This window comes from Salvia hispanica, chromosome 6, assembly GCF_023119035.1.
Source record: "Salvia hispanica cultivar TCC Black 2014 chromosome 6, UniMelb_Shisp_WGS_1.0, whole genome shotgun sequence".
Classification (NCBI taxonomy): Eukaryota; Viridiplantae; Streptophyta; class Magnoliopsida; order Lamiales; family Lamiaceae; genus Salvia; species Salvia hispanica.
Genome location: NC_062970.1, coordinates 16,051,144 through 16,072,472, shown reverse-complemented (window position 1 = coordinate 16,072,472; position 21,329 = coordinate 16,051,144). Strand labels below are relative to the sequence as shown.

The following is a 21,329-nucleotide window of genomic DNA, read 5'->3' as shown; positions in this document are numbered from 1 at the left end:
TCTCGATACTCATTTTCACAGTTTTAGGATTCTTTCATATTTAAGTAGTGAAAGATTATAATTTTTATTTTCTTATACAACTATTACTATTATTATTATTATTATTATGTTACATTAATTTATTATTAATTAAAAATTATGAATAACACCTAATTATAATAATAATTATATTTAATTATTATTATGATTACTGTTTACTAAAATATTATAGTAATTATTTAAATTATGAAGCATATAGTATTAAATAATGATAGTTATTATTGTTATTATTATTTTATTATATATTAATACTTACTAACTAATCAAGAAGATCTTAATGAAATTTTAAAATTATAAATTAGTATTCAAATATGATATTAATAAATAATCCTCTGTCCCATTAGAAATGCAACGTTTTCCTTTTTGGGTTGTCCCACTAAAAATGAAACGTTTCCTAAAATGGAAACATCACTCTCTCTACTTTTCCCTCTCTCTTACTTTACTCTCTCTTCATTAACTCACAAAACAACACTTGCATAAAATCCAGTGCCGGAAACCAAATGTTTCATATTTATTGGGACGGAGGAAGTATATAGGAACCATGATATTATAAAATAATAAGTTATGAATCTAATTTTTAAATTATGCTTATAATAATAAATATTTAAATATTTGCTATTATTATATTTTTAATTATTATTTCTAAAAAAATCTTACTATTAGTATAATTTTAAAAGTATTGATAATATGATTATTATTAATAATTACTCCATTAATGAAATTTCTAATTATTATACTTTTGGTTTAGTGTTTAAATTAAATACTATAAAATTTTGATAGTATTATTTAAATACAGTAATTTTTTCCTAAATCATTTTGCCTGCCAATTTACTTTTTCCCGAAATCATTTTGCTGTGGTTTTTGGCGGTCCGAATCACCTAATTTTTTTTCTACACCATCTCCTGCTCCACTCTTCATAAATATAAGTATATGTTTATGAGGAGTGGAGCAGGAGATGGTGTAGGAAAAGAATTTGGTGATCCGGACTGGGTTTTTGGCTAGGTAGACGGGCAGAGCTTCCATCGAATAGGGCGTTGCGTTGCTACATGATTTTCTCGTTTTACAATTTAATCCAGAATAAATTATTCCAAATTCAGCAAGTTGATCTTCAGTCTTCACTGCCTGATTGTGATACAGAGACAAGATCGTCGTTAGGTTTCTGAGGATTCCGCAAAAGATTTTCACCCTACTCACTGTAAATACTCGCAATTTGAGTACTCTTGTACACCAGAGATTGGGGTTCGTGTTTTGAGATTTTGCTCTTGGAGCCTCCTTGCACATATATACATGTATACTAAATAGGATGGCGCTCGCAACGACAACACAGTCGATTCGCTACATTGCTCCGGCAGCTGCCACCGGAGCTAGCAACCTTGACGCTCTCAACCGACTACTTGCTGACCTTTCCATCCGCGGCAATCCCAAGGTCTGATAAACTGTCTTTCGCTGCGCACTTAATTGTATTTTGAGGTTGCAAGCTAAACGTTATTTTGTTTTTCATTTCCTCATCTTGCGATGTTGTGGGTGTTTTCCAGGATGCTAAAGGAATTAAATTGTTTAATTTGTTTTATTATACTACTACAATACTACTTGTAATTATGTAAATTCTGTTGGACATTTTGATGAATGAAGTGTCTGTTAGGATGGAGCTGCTCCAGCATTCAGAAGATATGTCGAAGAACAAGCTCGTGATCTCAGTGGTGAAGCGTTTTCACGTTTTATGGATCAGTTGTATGATCGTATTACTGGTCTTTTAGACAGCAGTGATGTTGCTGAAAATTTGGGTGCTTTGAGGGCCATTGACGAGCTGATAGATGTGGAAATTGGAGAGAATGCAGTCAAAGTGGCAAAAATCGCAAATTACATGCGAACTGCATTTGAGGCAAAGCGGGAATCTGAAACTTTAGTTATTGCTAGTAAAGTTTTGGGCCACTTGGCGAGAGCTGGTGGAGCAATGACAGCTGATGAAGTGGAAAGACTGGTATGTTCAAAATTTCTGCGATTAGTAGCCTAATACCTCAGATTATTTTGACCTGTTATCCTTGCTGTCTTTCTCAGGTAAGAATTGCATTGGATTGGCTTCGCGGTGATAGAGTTGAATACCGCCGTTTTGCTGCTGTTTTAATTTTAAAGGTACGTCCCGCCACCTGCTCTTACAGATTGTTCTTAAACCAAATTACCTATGTGTTGAAGCTTACAACTTTGACTATGATTGTTTGAATATTGCTACAGTTTCCCCCCGCAAAATAAATAAATTGCATTTGCTTGTGTGAGTAATGGAAGAAAGAACATTGAAAGGAGTTGGTGTCTTGATGATGCATGAATGTTTGTGATATATGGCTTTGTTTTGTATAGTAGTATTAGTATAAAAAGCTAGGTGGCAAACACTAAGTCACTAATGGAGATAACTCCCATTGTTATGCTTTTTCCAACTTGTTCCCGAAGGGATGACTACTCGTTTCACTAATGGACTATTTGACTTTTGTAGCTGAAATTTTGATTTTTCTTTTCTTCATTGAGATATTTTATCTGTTGGTTGGAGATGCTGAATACTGGGTGAGGTTGGTCAGGGGTGTTGAATTGATGTGAGCCTCGGTTGGATCAAAACTCATGCCCAGAATACACACAATATAAAGGAGAGAAATCCAAATTGATTAGTTTCACAAATATTTAAAACCTTTGTACACGGAATGGAGCTTCCCATTCTCTGTTCGACAATCATTCAAACACCTGGTGTGTGTGGTGTGGTCTACGAATAGACAGAAAGAGTACAATTTGTTGGAGCAAATCGTCAAGCAGTTGGAGACACTCGACGCACAACAGCAACTGGAACAGAATGCTTCCAGAATTCTGATTGCATGAATGAAGTGCAGGCTGGGAACTTGTGTAAACGTTTTATATGTAATGACACGAACAAGATGGAGATGAATTCGACGTGAAGGTGATGGCTGGAATGTCTGGAGCCATGATTGAGATTGAAAATTCGAGCGATAAGTCAATAAAACTATTTAAAAATGAGCAACGTGCTACAAGAAAATGAAATAGAGAATTCACGAGTTCAATAGACTCAAGAAAAAATGACTTTCATCAATTTTCAATTTGATAATAATGCACAGGGGTCAGGATAATTCCATCCTCAGGCCCCTTTGACTTGGGTCACTACAAGGCCCGGTCATGCTCATGTCATATGGTGGGTGGGGTTGGTTAGAGATGTTGAATGCTAATGCTGGGTAAGCTTGGTTGGAGATGTCGAATGCTGGGTAAGGTTGGTTGGTGAGAGACCGTGGAATTGATGTGGTTGTGAGAGAGGCCCAACTTAGAGGGAGATCCGACGGTGAGGTGAGTTGGAGGCAATGGAGGGCTCCGATGGCACATTCTCAATTGAAAAAGAGTGAAGTTAGCGAAATGCCAGGCATCTCGGGAGTCAGCTGGTGGGAGGGGGAACCATGCTGCCACTTTTGCGGAGCTAGAACACAGCGCCACCGGATTAAAGGCCCACAACCTCAACGCACTCGACATCTTTGACCAATACAGATATATCCTACTCAACGCAGTCAAGGGGAGTGTGTTAGATGATGAGGGGATGCTGCGATGTGCAGTAAAGCTGACAATTGTTGTGGGTGGAAATAAGAAATAGCTGCGGTGTTGCTGGGTGAAGCTGCGACAGCTTCTCTGGTGGTCATGGGTGGAAAGGGGAAAGGCGAGTTTGGGGTGCGATACGCTGCTATCAGCCGGAGAGGAAGGCGGCACCTCTGCTGCTGTCACTGCCATAGTTTTAAAAATTGCCGCCCCTAAATTGGACCCTCAATATCACTATTGTTTTTATGGAAAGGAATATGAGTCAAATTCACTGTCACGATCATGAGCATTTTGATGTTTTCATTGAAAGCGAGGAAACAAATTTTGCCCTAAAATATGTAATTAATGCCCTTCTAAAAACCTTTCTACATAGTGTGTAAGTGAAATCAAATACGCACTTTTTTTTGTGGTGAGTAAACCATTGCAAACTCCAGACTCTTTTGGACATTGGTCCATCTTCTGGTGCTCTTGGTTTTCGGTCTGACAAGACTGTTTTAATTTTTCATACTGTTTAATTTCACTTTTTTTTTGTCTATTTTCTACGCAGAAAGTATACACGGTAGTTTAACAATCTTCATTTTTGGACAATGACTTTTTGATTTTCTAGTAGCTCATTCTTCACAAGTTTTGATTTTCACTTTCATGCCTTGACCCTTGAGACATACTACTAAATATTTGCAACCATTCCCACAGGAAATGGCTGAGAATGCTTCAACAGTATTCAATGTGCATGTTCCAGAGTTTGTTGATGCTATATGGGTTGCTCTGAGGGATCCAAAACTAGATGTTCGAGAGCGTGCTGTAGAAGCATTGCGTGCTTGCCTCCGTGTCATTGAGAAGCGTGAGACACGATGGCGTGTCCAATGGTAATTGTTTATTTTGTGTTATGCTATGTTCAACTATTTATGACGATACATTTCTGCTAGGCACATTCGCCCATGATAATCTGAAAAATTATAAAGCTTTAATCATGTTGACTCGGGGAGATTTCTGTGCTTGGTCAGGTTCTGCTGGCCCATTTTTTAGGTCACATTATGATCTTTTGGTATGAGTTATACATGTATAAGTGAAAATATGGGCATATTTCCTATCTGGACTTTTTTTTGGATGTCTGGTTCCTTAAAAAAATTGAATATATTTATATAAGTGATAATTTGTCATTGTTGAGAATTATTATCCATCATTAGTCATTGAAACATGAATAGTCTCATGATAACTGGTTACAGTATCAAGGTCTTCCTTTGCCTCTGTAAGATTTCTTTCTTATAGACGGATAAGAACACATTATGAGGTCAAGTTTGATTCCGACGTTGACTCAATGTGAAAGCATAATTTTCTTTTAATTGACAACCATTATATGGCTATGAAATATTGGACCCTTTTTCTTTCATCACCTGTAATCTTCTCCTTTGTAGGTTGATTGATGAAATTGCTGAAAATAAGCCACCAAAGGCATGCAAAGTGCTAAGCTAAGAAAATAATGGAATCATATGTTACCAAACTCCCTACTTATACTGCCAAATTGCTTCTGTTGGTGACTCATTGAAATTTTAATTGTTTTATCATATTTATGACCTTTTCATGTTCACATTATGATGTATGTTTTGAATAACTGTCTCTTTGTTCACATAGCTTCTGCTAAGAAAAGATATATAGGATTCTTAGGTTTTCATCTTCTTTTTGCTTGTGGATTGCTTTCAGCTTATTTAAAGTTTAGACTGTCATTTGCTCAATAATCTTGTGGTAGGTATTATCGCATGTTTGAGGCTACACAAGATGGATTGGGAAGAAATGCCCCTATACATAGCATACATGGTTCTCTGCTTGCTGTTGGGGAACTGCTGAGGTAGGTACAGCTAATGAGTTTCTTGTTTGCCGAAGTTAGGCATGTGCCGTGTCTTGTGAATTGTGAATGCTTGAATTTCCTTGCTTCTTGGCCAAGCTTGTGCTGCATCGATTTTCACATTTTTTTTTGTTGTTGTGGTTTCTTTACGTATTGTATTTCTAATTCCTGAATTCACAAATGCTAATCTCCGATATCCTTGGAGTCTTTAGATTCATTAGTTATTATATTATTTTTATAGTTTTTATTATCATAAGGAGTTTTGTTATTAGTTTGTTACAGGCAAGTTTATCTCTGAGTTTGATTTGGTTTAAGAGTCTTTGTTTGATTAGGCGTTTAGTATTTATTTTTTAGATTTTATGTCAATTTGGAGTCTTTTTTAAGATTTTTTTAAGTAAAGCTTTCCTCCCTACTTTCGAAGTGTCAAGAAATAAAGTATACTCCAGCTTATAGCTGTGGCCTTTTCAGAGGATGAACTCTTAGTTTTACGAGGATTATTTATCTTTTACTCCCTCGTCCCTCATTAAGTGTCCACTTTTGCCATTTCGGTTCGTCCCCACTTAAGAGTCCACTTTCAGTTTTTTACCATATCTGGTAGGTAGACCCCGCATTCCACTCACATTTTATTATAAAACTAATATATAAAAGTGGAACACATATTCCACTAACTTTTTCAACCCACTTTCCTTTATATTTCTTAAAATCCGTGTCGAAAAGAAAGTAGATAGGGGACGGAGGAAGTATTTTTATTTCCTGTTCCAGCAATTTCATTATTTATCATGCTTTTAGTATCATATGTTTCCATAGTTGGTTAGGTCTTAATTACCAAATAGGAACATAAATCATATTGCATGTATAATTTAATTATTCACGTAGTGTTCAAGGTATCTGAGAACAGTGCAATGATTTTAAACATTTTTTGTATCATATACTTTCAGTTATTCATATTGTTCTGTACATGCTATGCTGTATAGTTTGTATCTGACAAGCCTGTATTAGACATGATTGTATATCAACTTATACTCCTCTGTCCCAAGGTATTTGAGTCGTATTCTTTTTCGGATTGTCCCAAGGTAGTTGAGTCATTGGCAAAATACTTTATTCTCACTTTTACTTTACTCTCTCATACTTTATCACTATCCACTTCAACCTTTAAATATAATTTTCTTAAATCCCGTGCCCAAACGAAATGCATCAACTACCTTGGGACAGAGGCAGGATAATATATACTCCTTCTGTCCAACTAAATATGAACATTTACTTTTTCGGACGAGATTTTATGTAGTGTCGTTTTATGAGTTAAATTGGAGAGAGAAAAAGTAGAAATGGTGTTGTTTTTATTTTAGGAAATGTGTCATTTTTACTTGGACAACCCAAAAAGGAAAACAATTTTAATGGGATAGAGGGAGCATGTGACATTCTAAAAGGAACATGCATGCTTTTGTTAGATTTACATTGACACATCTTGCTAGATTTGAGAATGTTTCTTCATTTAATTGGTCATGCATCACATGCTTAAGTATTGTAATTTGAAATTTCTTCATTCTCTATTTGTATAATCAAGTTATATGTCCTTTTGTTTGCAACAACATGGTTTACAAAATTAAAAACATTGCTTAGCAGTGGGAAATGCTAGTTGGTTTGTACTACTTATATTGTTTATTTTAATCTAAGCATTGTTTGCTCTATTTTCAAGCTTTGTTTTATCCTCTAAATTTAAGGTAAATATCACAAAGACCATAACTTTATGTCAACTTTGAAAATGCCCTAAACTATCGGCAATATCAATGAAATGCCTGAACTATATGTCGAATTTGAAACACGTCCTAAATTATTGATAATATCAATCAAAGACCTAAACTATCTAGTTTGTAATAAATGTGAAATGCGTTATGATTTTTCATCATGTAATAATGACTTGTACTTTTTGATTTTTCTGTTTACTAACTGAGCAAAATGTCTTTTTTGCCCAATCCGCTTTGATTAAAAATTTTGAAAACACACATCAACATTATGAGACATAAATAGTAACTCAGTTCGTATTTGTTACAAACTTGATAGTTCAGGCCTTTGATTGATGTTATCATTAGTTTAGGACATACTATTTGAGACTCGAAATGTAGTTCGGTCCTTTTATTGATATTATAAATAGTTTATGACATATTTGAAACTTAACATATAGTCAAATCTTTGATTGATGTTTACTCTTAAATTTATATGTATATCTCTCGCTCTATATGTATATTTATCATTTTCTAGGTGCCTAGGGTCTATCTGTTCATGGCATTGTGACTTCATATTTTATCCAATGTTGTGGATGGCATAGTCGTTGGTTGGAACTGTTTTCCTTATTGAAACGCATGTACCAGAAAACCAATTACACCTGCATTTGGATATATATTCCTATACATTCACGATGATAATTATTTAATTTTTCCTTTGTGAATGGTGAGTAGTTGATGACTGTAATTTTCAGAAGTTGCTTTTATTGAGGGTGGCTTGGTCGGAATTAAATTGAAACGCTCCATTTTTTTGGTTTCCAATCGCCAGAAATACAGGCGAGTTTATGATGTCCAGATACAGAGAAGTTGCTGAAATTGTTCTTCGATATTTAGAACATCGGGATCGGCTTGTTCGTCTGAGCATAACTTCTTTGCTTCCAAGAATTGCTCATTTCCTACGTGATCGTTTTGTAACCAACTATCTGACGGTCAGTTATTTTTCCCTTCAAACAGCTATGTTTAGTTTATTTTGTAGTTTATCAGCCTGACAGATAAATATTTTTATATAACAGATTTGCATGAAGCATATTCTTCATGTCCTCAAAATTCCTGCAGAAGCTGCTAGTGGGTTTGTTGCCCTTGGAGAAATGGCTGGTGCATTGGATGGGGAACTCATTAATTATTTGCCGACAATAACATCTCATTTACGTGATGCGGTATGAGTTAAGACCTTTGAGTATCTTAAGAATTATGTTGAGCTGCATTCCCTGTATGTATGAAGCATATCTAGCATAAACAATTTAACGCAGCATATTTCTTTAGATTGCTCCTCGCAGAGGGAGACCCTCCATGGAGGCTTTGGCATGTGTTGGAAATATTGCAAAAGCCATGGGGCCTTCTATGGAGCCTCACGTACGCAGTCTCTTGGATGCAATGTTTTCAGTTGGGTTGTCTTCCACCCTAGTGGAAGCCCTTGAGAACATAACTGCCAGGTATCTCCTGATGTGCTTGTTCTTCTCTTTGTGTGTAAATCAGGGGATCTAAAACGAGTTTTCTTGTATTGCAGTATTCCATCTTTGCTTCCAACCCTTCAAGTCCGCTTACTTGAGTGCATTTCAGGAGTTCTTTCTCGATACCAACAAGTTCAGTCAAGGCCTTCTGTTGCTCTTAGTCGGACTAGTAGCTCAACTGCTACTTTACAAGTATCAGAACCCAATGGTTCTGCTCTTGTTCAACTTGCCTTACAAACTCTATCCCGATTTAATTTCAAGGTTCTCTTCTTTCACCTGCTTGTACTTGCTTACCCTCTCTTAGTTAGTTTGATAAGTTATTTGGTTGTATTTAATCTGTCTGCTTCTTTCCCTTTCCCCCCTTAATGTTGAGGTGCTAATATTTTAGGGTCACAATCTTCTTGAGTTTGCGAGAGAATCTGTTGTGGTGTACTTGGAAGATGAGGACGGAAGTACACGGAAAGATGCTGCTTTATGTTGTTGCAAATTAATGGCAAATTCGTTGTCTGGCATCTCTGCTGCTCAGTTTAGTTCTAGTAGGACAAGCCGTGCAAGTGGAAAGCGGCGACGCCTAGTTGAGGAGGTTTAACCCTATCCAAACTTATCATAATTTCATCATATAAATTTGCACATGCAGTAGCTCTTTATATTCTTTTGGCCTCTTTGAAATTGCGTAATTATATATTCATGCCTTGGGAATATGCTACTCCTCGAGTTTCTTAATTTTAATGAATTTTACAGGACGCTATACTACTTTAGCATGGTATTTATGTCATGTAGTGATTAATTGAATTGCATAGAATTATCTTCTGTGCTCTTCTCGTCAAGTGTCCTTCCTTTCCACATATTAAATGCAAATACTGGAGATGTTTTGAGTGCGACTTTATATATGCTAATGAATGTTTTTATTACATAGTTTTGATATAAGTTGCTGGCTTAGCTATAAACACCTTTTGAGTGTCAGTATTTGTACTTTATAACCTCTTCTCATCTAGTTCTGATGGTGACTTGGTCTCTATTGGTTCTTATAAGGTCAATTTGTACGAATGTTTTTTCACTTTTCTGCTACAATTGGTTATTGGCTGATGACTCGATCTTTTGGTTTTACGGAACTGCATGATGTATATCTGAAATCTAATACTGTATTGGTCCACTATCATGAGCAACAACTCATTAATGATATTTCTTCCAGTATTTAGGGTGGTTAAATGTGCTAAGGGACTTTAGCCTATATAGTTGGAACCATTTCCGGCAAATAATCCTTTACTCATATTATTTCTGAGTTTAAACACACCCTGTCCGTGTGAATTCTATTTGTACTAAAAGAATGGGTTTCCAAGAAATAAAGATAGTGATATAATCTCACTGGTATTAACTCTACAGACAAGGTATTAAGTGTTATACTCTGTGGAGGTCAGAGTACTTGTATTGCCGACCATTCAAACTAGAGGGAGCTCTATGACATTATTTCCTTATAGCCAAGTCTAAAACTAAATGTCATGTTAGGTTGCGTCCCATGGATTGATAAACTGTTGAAATTTCTGTGGTAATTGAGATTTGAGCTTGAGTATTTGGGATTGCTAAGACGTTGAAATCTCTTCTATGTCCTCCCAAGATTTTTTTAATAATCGGTCAACATTACTAACGCAACTGACATTATCTTCTGTTGCCAGAGAAGCTACTTTCAGAGTCATTACCATTAAGAACAACCAAAGGGAAACATATTGTGCTTCCACATTTCTTACTATTTTGCTATTGACCATGAACTGTTATTAACAAATCTTTGCACTTCAGCTTCTTTTCCATGCTGAATCAACATAATGACAAACATGGCCATTCCATATCTCCATCTTGAGTAAATTTCATATACCAGACTTCTAGTTTCTTGTATTGGGATTTGGGACCTGTATCAAGTACACACATTGGATATTCTGTTGGCCATGTTTTCTCATATTATGTTAATGGTATTTTCTAGTGCAGATTGTGGAAAAGCTTCTAATTGCAGCAGTTGCTGATGCTGATGTTACTGTTCGACGATCCATATTTTCATCTCTGCATGAGAGTGGAGACTTTGATGATTTTCTTGCACAGGCTGATTGTTTGACTGCAGTATTTGCTGCTTTGAATGATGAGGTATTTATCTAATGATCTTAGGCTGGTGGTGCTGTCCTCTGTAACAACCTGATTTTTGAAATGATTTTCAATAGTGTGTCTGTAATAAGTAGCTTGTGGTGCTCCTAGTTCCTAATGCTAAACTTCTTCTCTGTTAAAGCTAGAGTAGGCATGAGTCACTGTACAAGGCTTCGAGCTTTTGAGTACTCTCTGGATAATTTATGCATTTATGCTTTAGATTTGACACGAGCTGCTTGACAATTGGTTTTTCAAGTTTCAGTTGAAGGGTATTAATAGAACCTCAACAAACTAGATGCTTAATTAACTTTGGAGTACCTGACAGTATATTACTAGAAAAACATCTTACATTTAAATAGCCATGTGAGGTAGTAGTTGTTTAGTTGTTATTTTCTATCTCTGTCTCTCTCTCTCTCTATATATTAATGTTGAATGATTAGTCAGCTGTTTAGTTACTTATTTTCTTTCCATGATACAGTCCACCATGTTAGGAATCTTCCAGATTTCTGTTTGTTTGTAATTCAGATCTTAGACAAATTGAGCACCTTGTTTCCACTTTCCCCTTTGAAAAGTGAGAGGACCGAACCATAGTTATCCTGTTTAAAATTCCGGACATGTCCCATTTTACTGTGGCCGAAGCAGTGATTATTTGGTATTTTGGTTTGAGAAGAGTGTAAATGGGCACCTCTTTCTGGTTAGTGGTTAGTCAACTTTTTGACATGCTCCATCTTGACTGTGTTAGGATTTTGAAGTTCGGGAGTTTGCAATTTCAGTGGCTGGAAGGCTTTCCGAGAAAAATCCTGCATATGTTCTTCCAGCACTCCGTCGCCATCTTATCCAACTATTAACATATCTAAAACAAAGGTTTTGTTGAACACGTAAATTACTTAGTACATCTCTTGTCTGTTTTACTTGCTGATCCTGTTGGACTTTATTTCTGTTGTACATATTACCTTTATGCTTAGATATTTTACCACATGCCATTAATAAGGCTCCTGCTGTTATCAGCGCTGATAGCAAATGCAGAGAAGAAAGTGCGAAATTGTTGGGGTGTTTAATTCGCAATTGCGAGAGATTAATACTCCCATATATTGCTCCAGTACACAAGGTTAGATATTTCTGTGTCCCAGGTAGCTTGATCATTTATTTGCTTCCACTCTTTTGTAATTTCTTTTATTTTCAGGCCCTTATTGCAAAACTCAATGAGGGAACTGGGGTGAATGCTAATAATGGCATTATAAGTGGAGTCCTGGTAACTGTTGGAGACCTTGCTAGAGTGGTGGGTATTCTCCTTAATTTATGTTTGTATATGCAATAAATAGTTTCATTAGTTGCTTTAGTGTTTTCTTCTTGTATAGTTATTTTCTCTAAAAAGCCCAAGAGCTTATAATCTAAGTTATCTGATAGCCTCTGTATTTCTAGTATCTGAGTTGCTTTCATATGAGTTGCATCTTGAATCTATTCCTGTCCGAGTTATATTTTTATTATGCTGATAATTACTTTGAAATTTAATCAATGTGTGGGTCCATTTGGTAAAACTGAAACGAAACAAACTACTACTAATATTTTGTTCGAAGTGCAACCATTATTAGCCAAATTATCTCTCTCCAAAAACTAAAATTGAGCAGCGACATCATTGATTCATGGTTGTTATATTATTGAGTATACAAAAGTAAAGAAATAGTGAATGTGCAAATATCGTACTCTAGTATACTTATGGTTCAACGACTCAATGCCAACAGCTAAAAAGGTACTGCATGGCACTTTTTAATAAATATGTCGAATCTGAATTTGAGCACCTCAATCTTCATATGTTGACAGAAGAAACAGAATTCCAGTTACAGATTGAAGTAATTGATTCTTATTCCACTTGAAGGGTTGACAGGGTTAGGTTGTATAAAATATATTAGGGAATATATGTGTAGTTTTAGTCTTTCCTGCTTCTCACGGCATTTTTCTGACTTTGTTATGCACGCTCGACTTCAGTTTATTATTTGATGAACTTGGATTGATCAGAATCTAGGTGCTTGCTAATACTATTAGGCAAGATCTTATGTAAGTCCTGGATGATATAATTTCTGTTTAGTCGACTATGCAACTTGTTTGGATTATCAAATGTGGTGCCTTAAATTTATATAAAGTGGCATGGTTATATTTTACCATTTCTAGGACTAGTAAAAGGTACACAACAATTTTAACCTCATTTTTGTTCAAAGAAAGTTGTAGAAGAGCCCATCTTAAAATGACACCATTGCCTCTCACACATTCAGCCTGTACTGAGGGGTTTGTTAATGCTTGCTGGTAGAACTGCGATTTCATGTTGTCTTGTTTGGCTCTGTCACTTGTATCCTTGCTGACATGCTTGATGAACAAAATACAAGTACTTCAATAGTTCAATTGTAATTTTGTATAACTGTGATTACATGCCATCCGTATTTCAGGGTGGCTTTGCAATGAGACAATATATTCCAGAACTTATGCCTTTGATTGTCGAAGCCTTATTAGATGGTGCTGCTGCCATGAAACGTGAAGTGGCCGTCACCACTCTAGGTCAAGTGGTACAAAGCACAGGGTATGACTTATTTTTATCAGTTTTATTTGTATGTGGGTTTATAATGAAATTCCTTATGTGTTGAGATCAGTCACTCATAAGCGAGTTTACTTTCCACTCTGAGGTCTATCTTCCTTTTATACAATAAAATGCATGCTTGTCTATTTTCTTCTTGAAATATGAAGGGAATGTATAAAATGGATCTCAGATGATCAGACCATAGTGTGATAAAGAGGTGAGGGTCCAAGCATGTCTTTAATCCAGTAAAGAAATTTGAAAACCAGAAAGGGATCAAGGTTTATTCATAAAAATGAATGTGGAAACAGAACCAGGAAAATTTGCTGAAATAACTATCCAAAGTGATCTGATGCCTAAATCCTAAATTTAGCCTTACTTTTTACCACATAACCCATTTCCATAAAGGGCTAAACATTAGCTTAAGATGTTCCTATCAAAGATAACTTGTTAAGATAAATAATGATAGAAACTAATGAATCTTATGCTTGAAGCCAAAATCAATTGATAAACACAAACTATATTTCGATAGCCAAAATTGGACTTATCATATTACTTTCACTAATTGAGCGCTAGCACATGGCTAAAAGCTTAGAACCACATATGTTGGTTTATGCCCATAGAAGTGGTCCTAAAACCACAGCTCCCTTTAGAACTTCAAACACTGAGTAATTTGTTTTTAGATTTCTAGAGGAGGTTTTGTGTGAGCTAAATGGCATTCCTTTCCGACAACTTCTCTCACTATATGAAATCTACATTAGAGTCCTAACTTCAGATTTAGAAGCTCCATTCCAGACTTTTTTCTTATGGAATAACAAGATCAATACATCCATTGCTTCTTGCCTTTTGCAGTTATGTTATAACTCCATATAATGAGTACCCACAACTACTTGGGCTACTTCTAAAATTACTCAATGGTGAGCTAGCTTGGTCTACGAGACGTGAAGTTTTGAAGGTAAGCGTTTTTGACATGTTAATAATATTTTGTTTCTTAACCCGTTATATTCTGTGTGTTGTATCTTTTAAGCTCTACTTGGTTTTTTCTAGGTTCTTGGAATAATGGGTGCTCTAGATCCCCATGCACATAAGCGAAATCAACTAAGCTTACCAGGGTCGCATGGTGAAGTTGCTCGTGCAGTTGGGGATCCTGGTCAGCATATTAGGTCAATGGATGAACTACCTACGGATTTGTGGCCATCCTTTGCCACATCAGAAGATTATTATTCTACTGTGAGAATTTGAATATGAAAGTCATGTTATTAAGCATTAAAACGAGTTCTAAGTCATAAGCTGCTCTTTGCGTTCTTTTTAACGTGCATCTAATTCAGGTTGCTATCAGTTCCCTCATGCGGATATTTAGAGATTCTTCACTTTCTAGTTACCACCAAAAGGTGGTTGGATCCCTTATGTTCATATTTAAGGTTAGTTAATTTAATGGATTCATGGGACGTATTGTTTTCCTATCATTATCAATGCCTCTGTTTTTTTTTTTGCACCAACATTTCCTCGGAAACTTCTTCTGTTACTTTTTGCTGCTTTATTACGATCACTTAAGTTATTTGTTTTGCATCTTGAATTGTTCCGTTTGTTTTGCGAGGTAAGTCCATGGGTCTTGGCTGTGTTCCTTATTTACCCAAGGTTAGTTGAATGTTCTTTTTTAGTACAATCCTTGCTTATTAGTGCTTCTTGTTTTACAGTCAAAGTGATCTGTTACTTGCAAATGCACCTCTCTTATACACAGTCTTGTTCACTGTTTCTTGGTAATGTGTTAGGCTTAAATTTGAGGTACTTCGAAACAGATATGTTGCCGTGAAGCATCGTGAGATGTATTCCAAATGTACTTTGTGAGTGCATGGACATCGGGTGATATAGGCAGATATAGTGTTAACTCCTAAAATAGAAACAATATGAATCTTTCAGTAGCTAAATGAATGTTGGTTAAATTCTAGGAGTACTATAGATGTATTGCTAGCGGATTGTATTTTATATGTACCACATTATTCCGCTATATTTTTACACTGCTGCGTGGACATCTTGTCTCTTGCGTGCATGCTTTTGACTACCTTCTCTTCCTGTTAATGAAATTTCATTGCTTATCAAAAAACAATTTTTTGATATGATTTCAGTTATGCATTCTCTCATGCATTATTTTTAGTTGTTGTAACCAATACATGCCTTTTCATTCTGCTCTCTAGAGTGTGGTTTTTTATCTTTCTCCTCCTTATCATGCCTTGTGATTTTTTTAAAGACAATGTTCTTTCTACCTTGTACTTCACATGATCTACTGGGTAGGATCCCAAGAAGTCCAGAGAGGACATACATAACTTATGAGTAACAGCCTAACATGTTTTCTATTTGTAGATGGGGTTAATTGTATTAATCGTCCCTTTATTAGCTGTATCATAGTGTGTGCATAGAACTATTACTTTGTAGGTTCTGCTCGATTTCTTTTTCTTTCTCCTCATATTTTTAGTTTTTTTGTAAATGTAACTCTCCCAGGTTCTACCCGATCTCCTTCATACTGTTCGTACTTGTGATGATTTTCTTAAGGAGTATATTATATGGAAACTAGGAACTCTGGTTTCTATAGTTCGCCAGGTAGTCAATATTGTGCATATCTCTTCTAATGTTTTCTTTCTTTCTTTATTTATTTTTATCATGAGTTTCCCTTACATACTTATTCTCCTTTTGCAGCATATTCGTAAATATCTGTCGGATTTGTTTTGTCTGGTATCAGAATTATGGTCATCATCCTTCGCTCTCCCTGCTTCTAACAGACCAGTTCATGGATCTCCGGTAAAAGCAACTGAGTCATATTGCTAATGCATACAGTTGTGATTTAATATCTGATTGTTATGTTTTTGGCTTTTGTTTCTAGATTCTCCATCTGCTGGAGCAACTATGCTTGGCTCTCAATGATGAATTTAGGACTCATCTTCCTTTTATTCTTCCATCATGTATTCAAGTCCTAAGTGACGCTGAGAGGTTTAAAGACTATACTTATGTCATTGATATTCTTCGCACTCTTGAAGTTTTTGGTGGTTAGTATCTATACAATAGAATATTCTGCAGAAAGCTCTTTTATATCTTATAAAGATTGAATCTTTGACTGGAACTATTAGGAACCTTGGACGAGCATATGCATCTACTACTTCCTGCTCTTATTCGAATTTTCAAAGCCAATGCTCCAGTTGAAGTGCGGTGTGCTGCTATCAGAACTCTTATTAGGTTGATTTCTCGTGTGCAGGTTGAAGTTAGGCCCATCTTGTTTTTTATAACTCAAGTGCGATTCTGATTATGGTTGAATCATACCTCATCTTTTTTTTCTTCTTCTGTTTAACCAGGTCACAGGCCACATATCAGCTCTTGTGCATCACTTGAAGCTCGTCTTGGATGGGTCTGATTTCCCTCTCATTTTCTTAAATTGCTGAAATTTAAACTCATCAAATACTTGAGTGTAAAGATGGGTGGAGATCTGATTTTTGTGCACAAATATGTTTCTTCAGTCATTTTGTTAGATTTATTTATTTATAGATCTGGATATATTATTAATTCCTACAAAATGATTGCCTCATGAATCATGTAATATCATAATTGCTTGCCTGTGTTTTGGTGATACATGCATCTTCTCTTGGATTGATGTATTATTACCTTTCTGAAAATCCCTCCCTGAGATTTTGCTTCTCCACTGCTGGCATTCTTGGGTTAACAATCTGAAGGGTAGTAGGGCGTGCTGTTATGATAGCTAGATGCTATTATCAGAATATGAGAAGAAGTTAAGTGTTTATTTACTCAGGAGGGAAAAATTGTTTGTTTCGCCTTTTTAGTTAACATGACTCGTTGCATGTGTTTGTAAAAAACAGTATCAGATATCGTTGGAGAGTGTAGCTATATGATTAGTTTCTCCTTTATTTTGTTTTGGAATGGACGTAGTCCTTAGTCAGTAATTAATAGTACTAATATTATGCTTCCTTCTTTAAAAGAGGAGGAAATCTGGAATCTTGGGTGTAGGCGACTAGGTCTAATCTTAAAGTCTAAGTGCTGAAGAAATGGTATCGTTGCATACTTATATGTGCTTGGTGACATATACATGTTCTACTATCTTTTGCCTGTAGTCTTCCTCTCGCTCTATTATCAAAATAGTGTTTTTCTTAAAAATTATTCCCTTCGTCTCATAAAAATAGTCTTGTTTTTCTATTTTGATCCATCCCACAAAATTAGCCCCTTTCTATTTTTGACAAGTTTTTCTCTCTTATAAGGTGGGCTCCATTCGTCACTAACAATACTCCAATCACTTTTCTTTCTACCTCTCTCCTACTTGACCAATTTCGCATTAAAACCCGTGCCGTCCCCAAAGTCCCTATTTTTATGGGATGGAGGGAATATTTGGTTCATTGTACCAGCGTAATTTTATTTATCTATCCCATCTCTTAAGTGAGGCACCCGTTTTGCAGGAAAAGTGACGAGCTTAGAAAGGATGCTGTTGATGCACTTTGTTGTCTAGCTCAGGCTCTTGGAGAAGACTTCACTATCTTCATTCCCTCTATCCGTAAACTTTTGGTCAAGCATCGAATGCGGGTACTAACAAAGTGAATTTATCCTATTTAGGCTTATAATTTGTTAGTTAAGGTGATCCTCTTGTCTGTTAACATTATTTTTTATTTCTTCACCAGCATAAGGATTTTGAAGAAATTGAAGGTCGCTTGGAGAGAAGGGAACCGTTGATCCTTGGCAACCGTGCTTCTCTGAAACAAAATTATCGGTTCCCTGGTGAGGTTATCAGTGATCCTCTAAGTGATATGGAGGAAGAAGGTCGATCTGATCCACAAAAGCCTCATCAGGTACGTTGAGCTTTTCTTTGAAGTGACAGATTTTATGTGGAAATTTATATTATGTGTAGTACATTGTACTTTAACCTTTTTTCCCTTTCACCTGTCTCATTTCCTGATTGGTGATGGGGATTACAATGATATTGTGTAGCTCATTGCTTGATGTTGTTGAAAATACAACGCATCCCTGTTGGAACTTTTTAGTAAGTAAATCCTAAAACACTTAAATACTTTACTGAGTTATTTGGTAGGACTGTATCCAATCCTGGCAAGTTGAGCTAACTATATAGTTACATTGCGGAACAGCTGAATTGTTGGATAGCGCTGCTATAATGGTCTTGGGCTGATACTGTTTCACTTAAGTGACCAAACAATAGCTCTTGTCCTTAGTTCGTAAAATGACCCCCACAAAAGAAACTGGCTGTAGGTTTTTGAAGTTAACTATGATGTTGCCTTTAAATGTATAGACAGATATGAAAATTATTGGTGGGGCAACTCAGCCTTACAGTATTTGGGTAACAACATGAAAATTCTATATTCCTTCTGTTTATGAACTGAAAGTATTGAATGGTTTTCTATCCTTTTTCAAATAATTGCAGTGAATGTCAAAAGAATAATGATCTGGTTCATTTGAAATTATGGTCTGCAAATTTTCGCTTCATATTATCATTTCAACCTTTGGACAAGAAGCTGTCAAACTGAGTTGCTTTTATATTTGTCATAGGTTAATGAATCTCGATTACGTGCTGCTGGGGAGGCTTCTCAACGCAGTACAAAAGAGGACTGGGCAGAGTGGATGAGGCACTTTAGTATTGAACTACTGAAGGAATCGCCTTCTCCAGCTTTGAGAACATGTGCCAAGCTTGCCCAGCTGCAGGTCAATCTCATTATTTCCTTTGTATTGTAGTCGGCTGGCTCTTGCTTCAGCAAATCTATAACTATAGACTAAAGAATGGAATGATTTCATTAGATTACTAGTAATAGAACTCCTTCTGTCTTTGCAGCCATTTGTTGGAAGGGAACTATTTGCTGCTGGTTTTGTCAGCTGCTGGACACAGCTGAATGAGGCTTGTCGGAGACAGCTAGTACGGAGCTTGGAAATGGCATTTTCCTCTCCAAATATACCTCCTGAAATTCTTGCTACACTTTTGAACTTGGTATGCATTGGACAGTTTGTCTTCTTCAGTTGCCAGTTTCATAACCCTAGAAGTAAATGCTTAATGCTGGCCTTGGCACAAGATCAGTGGGAAGTTGAATTTTCTTTTCTTTAGTCTCTACATCAAGAACTAAAACTGATCTCTCTGAATTATTGTAGAATTTATTTTTGAAACTTAGTTTGATTGGGTTGTTCAACAATGGCTTCAATCATCAATATCACTGTATCCACTATTTGTGCTGTATACTTAACTTTCAGTGTGCTGGACAATTTCTTTTATATTCTAGGCCGAGTTTATGGAACATGATGAGAGACCCCTTCCTATTGATATACGGCTACTGGGTGCCCTTGCAGAAAAGGCAAGATTTTCTAACAGCAGCTGCATGGCATATAATTTAAACTACATTGAGTAAAGGAATCTATCATAACTTGTGTATTTCAGTGTCGTGCATTTGCAAAGGCTCTGCACTATAAGGAGATGGAATTTGAAGGTGCATGCTCAAATAAGATGGATGGCAATCCTGTTGCTGTAGTGGAGGCCCTTATCCATATAAATAATCAATTACACCAAAATGAGGTGACTGCATTTTCAGTTGGAGTTTCAAATCTCTTAATGATTTGCATACCATATTTATGAAGTCTGAATTGTGTTCTTCTGTTCAGGCTGCGGTTGGAATATTGACATATGCTCAACAAAATCTGGGTGTTCAACTGAAGGAGTCGTGGTAAGTTTAATCGATAACAGCTTCCAAGATCCATTTATTGTTTTCAATGGTTTACTAGGTTCCTTGTCCCCCCTATCTGCACCTGGTGTATTGCACCTGCACGTGTATCCTAGCAATGAGAATATATATGCTCGTATATGCTCATATTTTGTTTACTGAAGTGAGTTGCTTAATTGCTTTTTTAAAGGTATGAGAAACTTCAAAGATGGGATGATGCTCTAAAAGCTTACACTGTAAAAGCCACTCAAGCATCAACTCCACATCTGGTTTTGGATGCAACACTAGGTGTGTATATCTGTATAAAATAGAGTATTCGCTTGACATGTAAGTTAGTTTAATTTAAGCAATCATGTACGACTGTTTTCCTGATGAAGCCTACAGGGAAGTTGTATTATATACTATATAGTTTATTATATTGACCTTTGTTCGCAAATAAGTCTTGATTAACATATTATTGAGAACAATGATTGAGATTCCTAAAATGGCCATAAATCAAGTCCCTTTTACCTTATAATTAAATGATTCACATTCTGTCTCGTTGTTATGGCCCTCCAGATGCCATTTATTGGCTAAATTTCCTCTGTTTTTAAGGAATCCTTGCTCTTCTTTCAGCTGACTTCAGAATATTACCATATTACTAGTTATCTGATTCTGCAGCAATGACCCTACCCTCTCAGACAGCCATTTTTCTTTAGAGTTCTGCTAATGTGTTTCCTTTAACAACTGTACTAATAGGGAAAGAAACTCTGAACATTTTGTTTCATACTACAACTGCTAGGATCCTCCATTGTGCTACTTCCATTAACCCATTTCTTTTGGTTTCCCTCAACCTAGCCTTTCGTTGGTAATGCCTATCTTCCTCTCTTTGCTTTTAAACCCATGTTTGGTCAGGACATGTTTTTTATATTGGTTGTAATGCACCACGAAGAGTCATTTGCTAGATTAGCAAGCCTTCATCCCATGAACCATTTGTTGCTTTATAATGTGATTTTGTGTTACCAATAGCATGATTTATTCATGTTTTGTCTGTAAGGGCGAATGAGATGCCTTGCTGCCCTTGCACGGTGGGAAGAGCTCAACAATCTCTGTAAGGAGTACTGGACACCTGCTGAGCCAGCTGCTCGACTGGAAATGGCACCAACGGTTTGTTTCCTATTTTCTTCTGGGGCTTTGGAGTTTCTTCTCATGATGTCATTGTTTTTCCAGTCAATATCTCAGATGTGAACCTGG

The 21,329-nt window shown here is 36.2% G+C and overlaps 1 protein-coding gene across 3 annotated transcripts in view; it reads left to right on the top strand.

The window, feature by feature from the left end:
- Positions 1-1,080: 1,080 nt before the first annotated feature.
- The window catches only part of LOC125193642 (serine/threonine-protein kinase TOR-like), a 30,662-nt gene continuing 10,413 nt past the window's right edge, over positions 1,081-21,329 (top strand). The window contains exons 1-33 of one of the 3 annotated variants that reach the window (XM_048091482.1): positions 1,081-1,465; positions 1,682-2,020; positions 2,098-2,172; positions 4,312-4,484; positions 5,366-5,464; positions 8,012-8,171; positions 8,256-8,399; positions 8,506-8,675; positions 8,750-8,954; positions 9,082-9,276; positions 10,674-10,826; positions 11,566-11,687; positions 11,832-11,931; positions 12,007-12,102; positions 13,265-13,395; positions 14,242-14,344; positions 14,437-14,619; positions 14,718-14,810; positions 14,992-15,027; positions 15,889-15,987; positions 16,084-16,185; positions 16,268-16,430; positions 16,512-16,636; positions 16,734-16,786; positions 17,850-17,967; positions 18,063-18,230; positions 18,943-19,095; positions 19,223-19,375; positions 19,662-19,733; positions 19,817-19,951; positions 20,038-20,099; positions 20,287-20,384; positions 21,133-21,242. In XM_048091482.1, coding sequence (XP_047947439.1) covers positions 1,343-1,465; positions 1,682-2,020; positions 2,098-2,172; positions 4,312-4,484; positions 5,366-5,464; positions 8,012-8,171; positions 8,256-8,399; positions 8,506-8,675; positions 8,750-8,954; positions 9,082-9,276; positions 10,674-10,826; positions 11,566-11,687; positions 11,832-11,931; positions 12,007-12,102; positions 13,265-13,395; positions 14,242-14,344; positions 14,437-14,619; positions 14,718-14,810; positions 14,992-15,027; positions 15,889-15,987; positions 16,084-16,185; positions 16,268-16,430; positions 16,512-16,636; positions 16,734-16,786; positions 17,850-17,967; positions 18,063-18,230; positions 18,943-19,095; positions 19,223-19,375; positions 19,662-19,733; positions 19,817-19,951; positions 20,038-20,099; positions 20,287-20,384; positions 21,133-21,242 — 4,311 coding nt within the window. In that variant the 5' untranslated portion in view covers positions 1,081-1,342. Of the gene's footprint in view, positions 1,466-1,681; positions 2,021-2,097; positions 2,173-4,311; positions 4,485-5,365; positions 5,465-8,011; positions 8,172-8,255; positions 8,400-8,505; positions 8,676-8,749; positions 8,955-9,081; positions 9,277-10,532; positions 10,549-10,668; positions 10,827-11,565; positions 11,688-11,831; positions 11,932-12,006; positions 12,103-13,264; positions 13,396-14,241; positions 14,345-14,436; positions 14,620-14,717; positions 14,811-14,991; positions 15,028-15,888; positions 15,988-16,083; positions 16,186-16,267; positions 16,431-16,511; positions 16,637-16,733; positions 16,787-17,843; positions 17,968-18,062; positions 18,231-18,942; positions 19,096-19,222; positions 19,376-19,661; positions 19,734-19,816; positions 19,952-20,037; positions 20,100-20,286; positions 20,385-21,132; positions 21,243-21,329 lie in introns of those variants that run through there. The other 2 variants (XM_048091481.1, XM_048091483.1) reach the window with 2 other exon arrangements.